The sequence below is a fragment of the Oncorhynchus kisutch genome, linkage group LG14 (assembly GCF_002021735.2).
Source record: "Oncorhynchus kisutch isolate 150728-3 linkage group LG14, Okis_V2, whole genome shotgun sequence".
Classification (NCBI taxonomy): Eukaryota; Metazoa; Chordata; class Actinopteri; order Salmoniformes; family Salmonidae; genus Oncorhynchus; species Oncorhynchus kisutch.
In genome coordinates this window covers 79,643,346-79,658,958 of record NC_034187.2, presented here as the reverse complement: position 1 = coordinate 79,658,958, position 15,613 = coordinate 79,643,346, and the positions used below count along the sequence as shown (strand labels likewise).

The 15,613-nt window shown below is 44.7% G+C and overlaps 1 protein-coding gene across 2 annotated transcripts in view; it reads right to left on the bottom strand.

Moving 5' to 3' along the window:
- Nucleotides 1–15,613, bottom strand: part of LOC109879612 (F-box/LRR-repeat protein 2-like) — a 28,692-nt gene that overhangs the window by 5,803 nt on the left and 7,276 nt on the right. For both annotated transcript variants that reach the window (XM_031789023.1, XM_031789024.1), the window contains exons 2-9: nucleotides 9,956–10,017; nucleotides 6,811–6,865; nucleotides 5,074–5,148; nucleotides 4,772–4,866; nucleotides 1,776–1,940; nucleotides 592–718; nucleotides 436–510; nucleotides 173–303 (exon numbers count right to left, since the gene is read on the bottom strand). In XM_031789023.1, coding sequence (XP_031644883.1) covers nucleotides 173–303; nucleotides 436–510; nucleotides 592–718; nucleotides 1,776–1,940; nucleotides 4,772–4,866; nucleotides 5,074–5,148; nucleotides 6,811–6,865; nucleotides 9,956–10,017 — 785 coding nt within the window. The remainder of the gene's footprint in view (nucleotides 1–172; nucleotides 304–435; nucleotides 511–591; nucleotides 719–1,775; nucleotides 1,941–4,771; nucleotides 4,867–5,073; nucleotides 5,149–6,810; nucleotides 6,866–9,955; nucleotides 10,018–15,613) is intronic.

Sequence of the window (15,613 nt, the reverse complement as noted above, 5' to 3'; positions counted from 1 at the left end):
TCAGGGGGGGCCTCATCGTGTGTTGTCAGGGGGGGCCTCATCGTGTGTTGTCAGGGGGGGCCTCATCGTGTGTTGTCAGGGGGGGCCTCATCGTGTGTTGTCAGGGGGGGCCTCATCGTGTGTTGTCAGGGGGGGCCTCATCGTGTTTATGAGAAAGGGGGACATTTCTTACTTGAGTCGGGGGCAGTTGAGGCCCAGAGCGGTGAGAGAGGCGTCTGTAATGTTACTGCAGCCAGAGATACACAGCATCTGCAGTTTGTGGCACCCCCGACACAGGCTGACCAAGCCATCATCAGTTATCTGCTGTAAATACACACAAAATCATCTGTCACTGGTTTATAAATAAACACACATTTTCTGTCTTTCAATCCCTACTCCTACACACACACACACACACACACACACACACACACACACCCTCCATCTCTGTCTTACTGAGCAGGTCTGCATGTTGATAGTGGTTAGTTCAGGACAGTGTTTCTGAAGGGGTTTCAGTGCTCCATCCTCCAACTGTAGAGAATACAACAGAGAAACCAATCACTACTGGCAATCAATACAATCATGTTTACGTGTGTGTGTGTGTGTGTGTACCTGTGTGCAGCCACGTAGGAACAGGGCTTGTAGGTTGTTACAGCCCCTGGTCAGAGCCTCGATGCCATCTCTGGTGATTTGGTCACACCACGACAGGTTTAATGTCTCCAACATACTACAGCCATCACTAAGCAGAGACACACAGTTTTCTTACTAAGTTTTCCACTGTTAGTATTCCACTGTTAGTATTCCACTGTTAGTATTCCACTGTTAGTATTCCACTGTTAGTATTCCACTGTTAGTATTCCACTGTTAGTATTCCACTGTTAGTATTCCACTGTTAGTATTCCACTGTTAGTATTCCACTGTTAGTATTCCACTGTTAGTATTCCACTGTATGTTACGTTTCTGTTTCCACCAGAATGTACCCGGTAATGACATGGTAACCATGAGAGGGGTCTGTCGTACCCGGTAATGATACGGTAACCACGAGGGGGGGGGGGGGGGGGGGGACAGCCCCAAATACTTATTTTCCACCATAATTTGCAAATAAATTCATAAAAAAATCCTACAATGTGATTTTCTGGATTTGTTTTTCTCATTTTGTCTGTCATAGTTGAAGTGTACCTATGATGAAAATTACAGGCCTCATCTTTTTAAGTGGGAGAACTTGCACAATTGGTGGCTGACTAAATACTTATTTGCCCCACTGTACGGTAACCACGAGAGGGGGGGGGGTCTGTTGTACCCGGTAATGATACGGTAACCACGGGGGATCTGTTGTACCCGGTAATGATACGGTAACCACGGGGGATCTATTGTACCCGGTAATGATACGGTAACCACGGGGGATCTGTTGTACCCTGTAATGATATGGTAACCACGGGGGATCTGTTGTACCCGGTAATGATACGGTAACCACGGGGGATCCGTTGTACCCGGTAATGATACGGTAACCACGGGGGATCCGTTGTACCCGGTAATGATACGGTAACCACGGGGGATCTGTTGTACCCGGTAATGATACGGTAACCACGGGGGATCTGTTGTACCCGGTAATGAATTGTGTTTGTTGTACTGAATCCTAAAGAAACAAACATGTCATTTATTACTATGTAACTACCATTTTACCCTTCTAGTAAATGCCTTGTAATTTCTGGATCCTAAAATAAACCTGCAACCCTTGAGCCTTGGCCAGAAGTAGTGCACTACCTGGGGAATACAGTGCTGTTTGGAACACTCACCTGAGAGCTTTGAGGGAGTGGTTGGTAACAGACACACAGGAGGTGAGGTCCAGCTGTTTGAGTTTGCAGCAGAACTTGGAGAGGCTGAGACAGGTGCTGTCTGTGATCTTAGTGCAGCCGTTCAGGTTCAACACCTCAATGCTACGGCAGTTCAGGGAAAACGTCCTGCCAGGGGACAGAGTCATCACTGTTATACAAACACCAAAGTCACGGAGAGGTAACTGAATCACGAGGGAAGTGCATCTTTCGCTTTCAAGACGATTGGATGCTTATCTAGAAACATGGGCTCCGATACAGGAACGATACGTTTTAGTTTGAATCGATTCAGTGCGATTCGGTTTGAATGGGGGAACGATACGTTTTAGTTTGAATTGATTCAGTGCGATTCGGTTTGAATGGGGGAACGATACGTTTTAGTTTGAATCGATTCAGTGCGATTCGGTTTGAATGGGGGAACGATACGTTTTAGTTTGAATCGATTCAGTGCGATTCGGTTTGAATGGGGGGAACGATACATTTTAGTTTGAAACGATTCAGTCGGGTTTGAATGGGGGAACGATACCTTTTAGTTTGAAACGATTCAGTCGGGTTTGAATGGGGGAACGATACCTTTTAGTTTGAAACGATTCAGTCGGGTTTGAATGGGGGAACGATACCTTTTAGTTTGAAACGATTCAGTGCGATTTGGTTTGAATGGGGGAACGAATCGTTTTAGTTTGAATCGATTCATTCGGGTTTGAATGGGGGAACGAATCGATGCTATACAATGTACTAACATTTTTTTTGCATAAACACATACATTTTCCATTCTAAACTCAAATCTGCTGCTAATGGAACTCATGAACTCGGCCTCCTGAGCTGGATCTGTCTGAGCTGACGTGTGTGTGTGTGTGTGTGGGGATCTGTCTGAGCTGACGTGTGTGTGTGTGTGTGTGGGGATCTGTCTGAGCTGACGTGTGTGTGTGTGTGGGGATCTGTCTGAACTGACGTGTGTGTGTGTGGGGATCTGTCTGAACTGACGTGTGTGTGTGTGTGGGGATCTGTCTGAGCTGACGTGTGTGTGTGGGGATCTGTCTGAGCTGACGTGTGTGTGTGTGTGGGGATCTGTCTGAACTGACGTGTGTGTGTGTGTGTGGGGATCTGTCTGAACTGACGTGTGTGTGTGTGTGGGGATCTGTCTGAGCTGACGTGTGTGTGTGTGGGGATCTGTCTGAGCTGACGTGTGTGTGTGTGTGTGGGGATCTGTCTGAACTGACGTGTGTGTGTGTGTGGGGATCTGTCTGAACTGACGTGTGTGTGTGTGTGGGGATCTGTCTGAACTGACGTGTGTGTGTGTGTGGGGATCTGTCTGAACTGACGTGTGTGTGTGTGTGTGTGTGTGTGTGTGTGGGGGGATCTGTCTGAGCTGACGTGTGTGTGTGTGTGTGTGTGTGTGTGTGTGTGGATCTGTCTGAGCTGGTGTGTGTGTGTGTGTGGATCTGTCTGAGCTGGTGTGTGTGTGTGTGTGTGTGTGTGTGTGTGTGTGTGTGGGGATCTGTCTGAGCTGACGTGTGTGTGTGTGTGTGTGTGTGTGTGTGTGTGTGTGTGTGTGTGTGTGTGTGTGTGTGGGGATCTGTCTGAGCTGACGTGTGTGTGTGTGTGTGTGTGTGTGTGTGTGTGTGTGTGTGTGTGTGTGTGTGTGTGTGTGTGTGTGTGTGTGTGTGTGTGTGTGTGTGTGAGCTCAATGCACACATTGCACAATTTCTCTAGAGACAAATCAGATCCAGCCTGAACTGTGAGAAGTTGTAGTTTCCAACAGGCCAATATTATACATAGTTTAGCGCATAAAACTTGGTAATTAACAACAATGACCATAATCCATTGCGCATCTACTTGTGCGGTCTGTGTTTCTCTTTCACGCCTACTGAAGAGAGAAGAATGCGTGACCCTGAGGTGATATAGAGAGCAGCTAGCTGTTGCTTAGCGAGGCATCTGAAAATACATACTATCATCAGTGGACTTTTATTAGTGGTTTTACTCTGTGTTAAACGTGACAAAGAAATGAACTATGTCCTGAAAACAACGTGTTATGTTTGGGGCAAATCAAACACGACACATCACGGAGTACCACTCTTCATATTTTCACGCATGGTGGTGGCTGCATCATGCTATGAGTATGCTTGTCATCAGCAGCCACTAGGGAGTTTTTTAAGGATAAAACAGAATAGAGTTAAGCATAGGAAAACCTGGTTCAGGCTTTCCAACATACACTGGGAGACAAATTCACCTTAGAGACTTACCCAGAAAGACTCACAGCTGTAATCGCTGCCAAAAGTGATTCTAACATGTATCGACTCAGGTGTGTGAATACTATAAATTAAATTAGATATTTTTGTATTTAATTTTAAATAAAAAATATATTTTTTAATTAACACAAAATCATTGTGTGTAGAAGGGTGTTTTTTTAAGGCTGTAACAAAACAACATGTGGAATAGGTGAATGGGTATGAATACTTTCTGAAGGTACTGTGTGTCTATGGTGTATGTATGTTATGCATGTATGCACAGGTGAAGTCGGAAGTTTACATACATTTAGGTTGGAGTCATTGAAACTCGTTTTTCAACCATTAACAAACTATAGTTTTGGCAAGTCGGTTAGGACATCTAATTTGTGCATGACACAAGTCATTTTTCCAACAATTGTTTACAGACAGATTGTTTCACTTAAACATTTGAAATCGGGGACCACTGCCCATCGGTGAATCGTTACACCCCTATGAGCCCATCGGTGAATCGCTACACCCCTATGAGCCCATCGGTGAATCGCTACACCCCTATGAGCCCATCGGTGAATCGCTACACCCCTATGAGCCCATCGGTGAATCGCTACACCCCTATGAGCCCATCGGTGAATCGCTACACCCCTATGAGCCCATCGGTGAATCGCTACACCCCTATGAAATCACAGTGAATTGGTTATACTAAGAGTGAAAGAGGCCCTATGGAGAAGGACTCACTTCATGGATGCGTCTCCCACACTGATACATCCCCTCAAACTCAGCTGCCTCAGGAAGCCTCCACATCGCTTAGAGATGTTCTCCACTACTCTACCCTGAAGAGAGAGAGAGAGAGACAGAGAGAGAGGCAAAGAGAGAAAGAGAGAGATCATTTTTAACCAGTCTAATGGTACAATTCAACTTACAAAAAACATGACAAGAGAGATCAAGAGAATGACAGAGAGAGAGTGTGATAGAGAGCCTGGTGTGACCTATGAATGTGTATATATGTAGGATCAACTCCCCTCACCCTGACCTCTCACCTCTATGTCTGTCTGGAAGTTGAACAGGTCAATCTTCTGCCAGTTACTACCATCCAAGGCCAGGACATTCCACGCCTGAGAAGAGAGAAAGAAAGACAGAGAGAGAGTGATGGAAAGAGGAAGAGGGAGAGGAAGAGCGAGTGATAGGTATGGTCAGTCATACACCAGGGCTGTGCTTAGGAGGCTGAAAAGATTTGGCATGGGCCATCAGATCCTCAAAAAGTTGTACCATTGAGAGCATCTGGACTGGCTGCATCACCACTTGGCACAGACATCTGCTTGGTATCTGACTGCAAGGCGCTACAGGGGATGGTGCGTACAGCCCAGTACATCACAGGGGGCCGAGCTCCCTGCCATCCAGGACTTCTATACCAAGCAGTGTCAGGAAGGCCTTAAAAATAGTTGAAGACTCAAGCCACCCAAGTTACAGACTGTTCTATCTGTTCCTGCACGGCAAGCGGTACCAATGCACCAAGCGGTACCAATGCACCAAGCGGTACCAATGCCCCAAGCGGTACCAATGCACCAAGCGGTACCAATGCCCCAAGCGGTACCAATGCACCAAGCGGTACCAATGCCCCAAGCGGTACCAATGCACCAAGCGGTACCAATGCACCAAGCGGTACCAATGCCCCAAGCGGTACCAATGCACCAAGCGGTACCAATGCACCAAGCGGTACCAATGCACCAAGCGGTACCAATGCACCAAGCCTGGAACCAACAGAAGCCTGAACAGCGTCTACCCCCACGCCATAATACTACTAACTAGTTAACCCCCATGCCATAATACTACTAACTAGTTAACCCCCAAGCCATAATACTACTAACTAGTTAACCCCCAAGCCATAATACTACTAACTAGTTAACCCCCAAGCCATAATACTACTAACTAGTTAACCCCCAAGCCATAATACTACTAACTAGTTAACCCCCAAGCCATAATACTACTAACTAGTGAACCCCCACGCCATAATACTACTAACTAGTTCACCAAATAGCTACCTACACTATATGAATTTAACTCTTTTGACTCATCACATACACTGCTGTTACTATCTATTATCTATCCTTTACCCCTACCTACAGTATACTGCTGTTACTGTCTATTATCTATCCTTTACCCCTACCTACAGTATACTGCTGTTACTGTCTATTATCTATCCTTTACCCCTACCTACAGTATACTGCTGTTACTATCTATTATCTATCCTTTACCCCTACCTACAGTATACTGCTGTTACTGTCTATTATCTATCCTTTACCCCTACCTACAGTATACTGCTGTTACTGTCTATTATCTATCCTTTACCCCTACCTACAGTATACTGCTGTTACTGTCTATTATCTATCCTTTACCCCTACCTACAGTATACTGCTGTTACTGTCTATTATCTATCCTGTTGTTTAGTCACTTTACCCCTACCTATATGTACATATCTACCTCAATTACATCGTACCCCTGCACATCGACTCGATTCTGGTACCTCGTGTATTTTGCCTAGTTATCATTACTCATTGTGTATTTATTCCAGGAATTATATATTTTTTCTCTATTTTTCTCTCTGTGTTGTTGGAAAGGGCCGTGAGTAAGCATTTAGTTAGTCTACACCTGTTGTTTACAAAGCATGTGACAAATAAGATTTGATTTCAGTTGGGAAGGTTGAGCACAATGTGGAACCTTGACAACTGACTGAAATCAAATTGAGTAGTTATGATACCTGTATCGGTGTGCCTTACCTTGGACACCTGGGCACACCTGCACAATGTGATCACATCCAGGTTGGAGAAGATTCTGCAGAGAGAGAAAGAGCATTCGTATAGTTTTACAAAGAGACTGGCCAGTCAATTTAGCAAAAGGCCAATTGAGTTAGCATGTAGCTATTAGCCAACAGGGGTAAGCCAATGGGTCAGCTCACACAGACAGTTCCTCCTGTTCCTATCAGACTGTAGTTATAACCCCCCCCCACACACACCCTTCCACAGTCAGGACACTAGCACTTCCCATTAGTCCCTCATGGACAGAGACAAATGCTGTGTGTGTGTGTGTGTGTGTGTGTGTGTGTGTGTGGTCGTGGTCAGATGGGGCAAAGTAACAGAGCACATGTCATGTACACACACCTCATTGATCAGTGGAGCAGCTGACCAATCAGACAAGAGTTGATCGATCGTCTCTGACGACTGGCTGATGAGTGTGGCAGAGGCCATTGTACACTTTAATCATGCATACTTGGTTCCATCACACACACACACACACACACACAATCCTGTTTGTGTGTTCTAGACAGCACCTTCAGAAAATATTCCTACCCCTAGACAGTCCACATGTTGTTGTATCACAGCCTGAATTAAACATGTATTAAAAGAGACACAATATCCCATAATGACAAAGTAAAAATATGGTTTAGAAAATTGTGCAAATGTATTGAAAATGGAATACAGAAATGTAAAGGAGATAAGTATTCACACCCTTCGGGAACGATTACAGCTGTGGATGTTCCTGTTGAGTGAATACATTGAATCCTTCATTCCCTCCATACTGGTCCACACAGCTAAACAACAACAACAACAACTGCTGCTCCCCGGGCACTGATGACGTCGATTACAACCTCCCGGACCTTTCTGATTCAGAGGGGGTTTGGGGTTAAATGAGGAAGACACATTTCAGTTGAATGCATTCAGTTGTACAACTGACTAGTTAATCCCCCCTTTACCTTCCCTTTTAAAACAGTTAAGAGTTTAATGGCTGTGATAGGAGAAAAGTGAGGATGGATCAACAACATTGTAGTTATTACTCCACTATACTATCCTAAATGACAGTTAAAAGGAATCCTGTACAGAACGACAATATTCCGAAAACACATGTCCTGTTTGCAACACTTAGGTTAAACAGACAAAAAATGTGGCAAATAGATTAACTTTTTGTCCTGAATACAAAGTGTTATGTTTGGGGAAACAATCAACCGAGTACCGCTTTTCATATTTTAAATGACCATCTCATCTCATCTGTACCCCACACATTCAGATAATTGTAGTGGTCCTTCAGTCGAGCAGTGAATTTCAAACACAGATTAGACCAGGGAGGTTTTCCAACGCTTCGCAAATATTTTATTTTTTATTTTTTATTTGACCTTTTATTTAACTAGGCAAGTCAGTTAAGAACAAATTCAATGACGGCCTAGGAACAGTGGGGGTTAACTGCCTGTTCAGGGGCAGAACGTCAGATTTGTACCTTGTCAGCTCGGGGGTTTGAACGTGCAACCTTCCGGTTACTAGTCCAACGCTCTAACCACTAGGCTACCCTGCCGCCCCTATTGGTAGATGGGTAAAAAGAAAAGAAACAAGACATTGAATATCCCTTTGGAGTTATCGCACTCTGGTGAAGTTATTGCACTTTGGATGGTGTATCAATACACCGAGGTCATTATACACCTAACTCAGTTGCCGGAGAGGAAGGGATTTCACCATGAGGCCAATAGCAGGTCACCTAGCGGTGCAGAGTGTTGGGCCAGTAACCAAAAGATCGCTTGTTCAAATCCCCGAGCTGACTAGTTGAAAAAAAATCTGCCGTTCTGCTATTGAGCAAGGCAGTTAACATTGACATCACTGAGCAGACGCTCCTATCCAGAGCGATTTAAAAGTAAACGTAAAAATGTGGAAAACCTCCCAGGTCTAATCTGTGTTTGAAATTCACTGGTCGACTGAGGGACCTTAGAGATAATTGTATGTGTGGGGTAAAGAGATGAGGTAGTCATTCAGAAGTCCTGTTAAACACTATTCCACGCAATTTATTTAATTATTCACATTTCTACTCTAACTTATTTTGGAAAGCCATAACAAAAAAGGTGTTCAACACTTATTGACTCAAGACATTTCAGCTTTTAATGAATTCATTTGTAAAAAAAAATAAACTTTGTACAAACAAAATTCCACTTGGACATTATGGGGTATTGTGTGTAGGTCAGTGACACATCATCTCTATTTTATTTTTTTTGTACCTTTTATTTAACCAGGTAGGCTAGTTGAGAACACCTTTATTTAACCAGGTAGGCTAGTTGAGAACACCTTTATTTAACCAGGTAGGCTAGTTGAGAACACCTTTATTTAACCAGGTAGGCTAGTTGAGAACACCTTTATTTAACCAGGTAGGCTAGTTGAGAACACCTTTATTTAACCAGGTAGGCTAGTTGAGAACACCTTTATTTAACCAGGTAGGCTAGTTGAGAACACCTTTATTTAACCAGGTAGGCTAGTTGAGAACACCTTTATTTAACCAGGTAGGCTAGTTGAGAACACCTTTATTTAACCAGGTAGGCTAGTTGAGAACACCTTTATTTAACCAGGTAGGCTAGTTGAGAACAAGTTCTCATTTACAACTGCGACCTGGCCAAGATAAAGCATAGCAGTGTGAACAGACAACACAGAGTTACACATGGAGTAATCCACACAACAACATGTGGACTGAGTCTAGGGGTGTGAACACTTTCTGAAGGCTCGGTGTGTGTTGTTTGTGCTATAAATAGCCTCTGTGGGAAATTCCGCAGTGCTCAGCTCCAGCTGTGTGAACTTCAGACAGAACCCACCTATATACACCATTATGACAGTGTGTGTGTGTGTGTGTGTGTGTGTGTTAGACAGTGATCTCAGATTAGTAGGGTTACATACAGCCTCTGAAGGACGTTATGATGCTCTGTAGGTCGCATAGCTAGTAGACATTTCAAAGGTGACACACACACACACACAACTAACCACTGAAGGTCAACAGTCTGGTCAAGGTCAACAGTCTGCTAAGTGAGGCCAGCAGTGTCCTTTTTTAATAAGTTACCCTCACACTTTAAGCCCTGGGGCGAGCACTCAGGTGTGTGTGTGTGTGTGTGTAACTAACCTGAGCAGCAGCTCCTTGGGAAGCTTCTTGTTAATGGGAGCTTCATCGCTGTTGGAAAACACCTAGAGAGAGAATCAACATCCACATCAGAGCCACTGTCACCTTGGTAACAAGCACCCAATAGAACTCACAGACACAAACACACACACACACACACACACACGAAAGATATAGAGAGTCCGCTGAGACACCAAACATTGATTTAGGAATGTTAAGAGTTACAGCTACATAAACAGCCCCTAGCAACACAATAGAACACTGTTACCGAGAGAGAATGGGAACGAGAGAGGAAGCAAAAGGGAAGGAAAGCTAACGAGGGAGAGTAGCCTAATTTACTGGTGAAGACTCAGAAGAGAGGAACATTAGATTTTTTTTGGGATCCCCATTACATTAGCCGACTGCAATGGTGACAGCAAGTCTTCCTGGGGTCCACCACATAATGAAAAATAAATTAGACAAAAAAATACTTTACATAATTTTAAAAACATTAACAGACATTACAACTAGGTCAAATAGGGGAGAGGCGTTGTGTTGTGAGGTGTTTCATTTGGTTGTTTTTTTTAAAGTCAATTTAGCTGTTTGAGTCATTTGAGAAGGAAGGGATTTTCATGTGATCATGGCTTTGTATAATAATGTAATGCCTTGAATTCGTTCTGGATTTGGGGACTGTGAAGAGACCCCCGGTGGCATGTCTGATGGGGTAAGTATTAGAGGTCGGCCGATTAATCGGAATGGCCGATTAATTAGGGCCGATTTCAAGTTTTCATAACAATCGGAAATAGGTATTTTTGGGCGCCGATTTGCCCCCCCCAAAAAAAATTATATACCTTTTATTTAACTACGCAAGTCAGTTAGAAAACATTCTTATTTTCAATGACGGCCTAGGAACGCTGGGTTAACTGCCTCGTTCAGGCAGTTAAGCATTGCGCTGTTTATGACTTCAAGCCTATCAACTCCCGAGATGAGGCTGGTGGCTAGCTAGTTAGCGCGCGTTTCAAACTTCACTCGCTCTGAGCAATTGGGGTGGTTACTCCCCTTGCTCTGCATGGGTAACGCTGCTTCGATGGTGGCTGTTGTTGCTGTGTTGCTGGTTCGAGCCCAGGGAGGAGCGAGGAGAGGGACTGAAGCTATACTGTTACACTGGCAATACTAAAGTGCCTATAAGAACATCTAATAGTCAAAGGTTAATGAAATACAAATGGTATAGAGGGAAATAGTCCTATAATTCCTATAATAACTACAACCTAAAACTTCTTACCTGGGAATATTGAAGACTCATGTTAAAAGGAACCACCAGCTTTCATATGTTCTCATGTTCTGAGCAAGGAACTGAAACGTTAGCTTTCTTACATAGCACATATTGCACTTTTACTTTCTTCTCCAACACTTTGTTTTTGCATTATTTAAACGAGGCTAAATTGATGTATTATATTAAAATAAGTGTTCATTCAGTATTGCTGTAATTATCATTATTACAAATAAAATAAAAATTGTCCGATTAAATCGGTAGCGGCTTTTTTGGTCCTCCAATAAATCGGTATCGGCGTTGGAAAATCATAATCGGTCGACCTCTAGTATGTATGTCTGTCAGTTATATGCAAGTTGATTATGCAGACAATCTGGAAAATTTCAACAATAATATTTCTCACAAAAACAAGAATTTATGCAGTTAATCTCAGGTCAACCCTCAACCAGGAAATACCGGCATGTTGAAGTTAGTTCTCTATGTGCAGTTAAAAGGGCACATTGCTCTGTTTTGAGACAGCTGTAGCTTTGCTAGGTCTCTCCTTGCTGCACTTGACCATATCCCTAACCTAGTCCATTTTACCAGACAGTAATCAAGATGAGACAAGACTAGAGCCTGAACAACTAGTAGATTTGTGTCAACACAGAACATATTTTTATACAGACAGACCTCCCCATCTTCACAACAACTTAGTCAATATGACTTGACCATGATAATTGACTATATAATGTTATACCTGGGAGTTTAGCTTCCTGAACTTGTTCAATGGTCACACCCTTTATACACAACTACAGTGGAGGTTTAGGTCTTAGAGAATGTTTTCAACCAATCACAACGCTTTTAGCTGTCAATGTATTTAAGACCTGTCTATTATTAATCACCCATTCTGATACTGACTGTAACTCCTTGTTTAGAATGTCAGTGATGTCACTGGCTTTGGGTGCTGACATGTAGAGTGTGGAATCATCTGCAGACATAGTCACTCTAGCTTTGTGTAAGATCAGTGGCAAATCATTTGTAAAAAAATAGTGAAGAGTAATGGCCCAAGGCAACTGCCCTGAGGGTCACCGCACTGTACATATCTGATGTCACAAAAAATTCCCACTGAAGAACACACTCTGGGTTCTATTGGTTGAATAGGCCTAACTCTCCACGTGAGTGATTAGGAACACTTAAGTCGTAACCCATGACTTTCTGTTTATCTGGGGTATAAATACGAGGTGACACACAAGCCAAGTTTCCATAGTCATCCATTACTATGGGACAGACCCAAGAATACAGTAATGCTGTCCGACAAAAAGTTGTTGAGCTGCACATATCAGGAAATGGCTATAAGAAAATAGCTCAAATGGTTGAAAATGCCCATTTCCACCATCAGGACAATAATGAAGAAGTTTAAACAACAGTTCCTCAGACACATCAGACCAACACATACGTTTTAAAATCTTCAACAAGAGTCCTGAGAAAACATTTAGTATTATCTCATGAATTTGGCACAACATTTGGCACTTTGGTTTTCCTTGTTATTGTCACAATGTTCTGGTCACTATAGCCAATGGGAACTGATATTGTTGAGCATAGCTCTGCAGCCTTAGTGAAGATATGATCAATACAAGTGGATGTCACAGATCCAACACTAGTTGGTTGTGTAATAACCTGGGTTGTTTTACAGGCATTAGTCAAAGTTAGAAGCTTCCTGTTGAGAGGACAGCTAATTGGTTGTGTAATGACCTGGGTTGTTTTACAGGCATTAGTCACAGTTAAAAGCTTCCTGTTGAGAAGACAGCTAGTTGGTTGTGTAATAACCTGGGTTGTATTACAGGCATTAGTCACAGTTAGAAGCTTCCTGTTGAGAGGACAGCTAGTTGCTAACCGGTCAATGTTCAGGTCACCCAGAAAATAGACCTTTGTTAACATCCCACACACACTATCAAACATTTCACACACATTATCTAGATACTGACTGTTAGCACTTGGTGGCCTATAGCAACAACCCAAAAGATTAGGCTTTATATGACCACAACACTTCAACAACATTTGACATGAGATCCTCTTGAAGCATTACAGAGATACACACACCTCCCCCATAGGCATTCCTGTCTCTTCTGTAGACGTTATAGCCTTGTATTGCTACTGCTGTATCAAAGAAATGATCTAAGTGTGTCTCAGAAATGGCTAATATATGAACATTATATGACGTTAGCAAGTTATTGATTTCATTAGCCTTATTTCTAAGGCTACATAAATGCATACGGGCTATTCGTAGTCCTTTCCTTGGTAGCTGATCAGAGAGAGACATCACATGGAAAAGACCAAACAACTAGAAAGAAAAAAAGAAAACATTCAGCAGTCGATTGAATCATTTGGTGTGTGTGTGTGTGTGTGTGTGTGTGTGTGTGTGTGTGTGTGTGTGTGTGTGTGTGTGTGTGTGTGTGTGTGTGTGTGTGTGTGCTGCAGGGTTGATGCTACGAACCCATAGGCTTGGCTCGCTCTCATCCCTTCCAGGCTTTTGGGAGGGAGGGTGGACAATGAGTCTGTCATAGCAGATGTAAGCAATGTCCCCACGCGCTCCGGCAGCTTTCATGGCTGGGATCAGTTCTTTCCTCTTCTGGCACACAGCTTCAGGATAGTCCTCATTGAGGAAGATGTACTATATGTTCCTCTCAAGTACTTGGCTCGGTTCAGAGCAGATACCTTGTCTTTGAACCTCAGGAACTTGACCACTACCGGCCTGGGCCTGTCACCTGGGTCGGTGATTGGTTTTCCAGTCCTGTGGGTGGGCCTGTCACCTGGGTCAGTGATTGGTTTTCCAGTCCTGTGGGTGGGCTTCACCTCAATCTGCCTTCGATCCATCTTCAGTTTCTCCAAAATCATTTCTCACTTTTGTCTTCAGACTCCGTCTATGTCTCTCCACAGCAATGTTGTTCCGCCTTGATTGTCCATCAAGATGACAATGACGGAGAAATCTGATTATAATGGATTCGGAGCGGGAGCCCGAGCCGGAGCCGGAGCGGAGCAGAGTATGTGAGTGGGAGCCGGAGCCGGAGCGGGAGCCGGAGCAGAGTGGGAGCGGAGCAGAGTATGTGAGTGGGAGCCGGAGCCGGAGCGGGAGCCGGAGCAGAGTGGGAGCGGAGCAGAGTATGTGAGTGGGAGCCGGAGCCGGAGCGGGAGCCGGAGCAGAGTGGGAGCGGAGCAGAGTATGTGAGCGGGAGCCGGAGCAGAGTATGTGAGCCGGAGCCGGAGCCGGAGCGGGAGCAGAGTATGTGAGCGGGAGCAGAGTATGTGAGCGGGAGCAGAGTATGTGAGCGGGAGCAGAGTATGTGAGCGGGAGCAGAGTATGTGAGCGGGAGCGGGAGCAGAGTATGTGAGCGGGAGCCGGAGCGGAGTATGTGAGCGGGAGCCGGAGCGGAGTATGTGAGCGGGAGCCGGAGCGGAGTATGTGAGCGGGAGCCGGAGCGGAGTATGTGAGCGGGAGCCGGAGCGGAGTATGTGAGCGGGAGCCGGAGCGGAGTATGTGAGCGGGAGCCGGAGCGGAGTATGTGAGCGGGAGCGGGAGCAGAGTATGTGAGCGGGAGCCGGAGCGGAGTATGTGAGCGGGAGCCGGAGCGGAGTATGTGAGCGGGAGCCGGAGCGGAGTATGTGAGCGGGAGCCGGAGCGGAGTATGTGAGCGGGAGCCGGAGCGGAGTATGTGAGCGGGAGCGGAGTATGTGAGCGGGAGCCGGAGCGGAGTATGTGAGCGGGAGCCGGAGCAGAGTATGTCAGCGGGAGCCGGAGCAGAGTATGTGAGCCGGAGCGGGAGCAGAGTATGTGAGCGGGAGCCGGAGCGGAGTATGTGAGCGGAGCACGCCCAATTTGACTGGACTGAGTTTCCCCAAAGGCTGGAGTGTCGGTCTTTTCGCCCCCTCCAATTTTGCTCAAGTACCGCTCACCTCGCGAGCTTAGGGCATGCACAGCCCAGTATGCATTTGTAGGCTACTTGTGTGCTGCTACAACCCCTTGTTTTAGGTATAGTCATGGAGTTCGCTAAATAAGAAAAACTGCGATGTGATGCTGAATTGGAAACACCAGCTTCAAGCAGGCGACAGACTCATGAGAAACTCTGCAATAGTATGTAGTTGAAAGCACAGTGGGGTCAGCATGATGATGGAAACGAGATGGGGTTGTATCATAACTGTTTTTTAGCACTTTGGATGCCGTGGTGAGGAAAATGTCATCGCGATTTAGCAAAGGAAATAGTTAACTGGTGGAGGCTCTTCTACAATGGTAAGCTACAGCCACAACAGAATTATTCATTCATTGTTTTTCCCTCATGTAAGTCTGGTTGTTTGGAAGATTTTTTAAATGTAATGTATAATTTACATTAGGCCTTTGCTTTTTACATTAGGCCTTTGCTTTAGGCCTTTGCTTTATA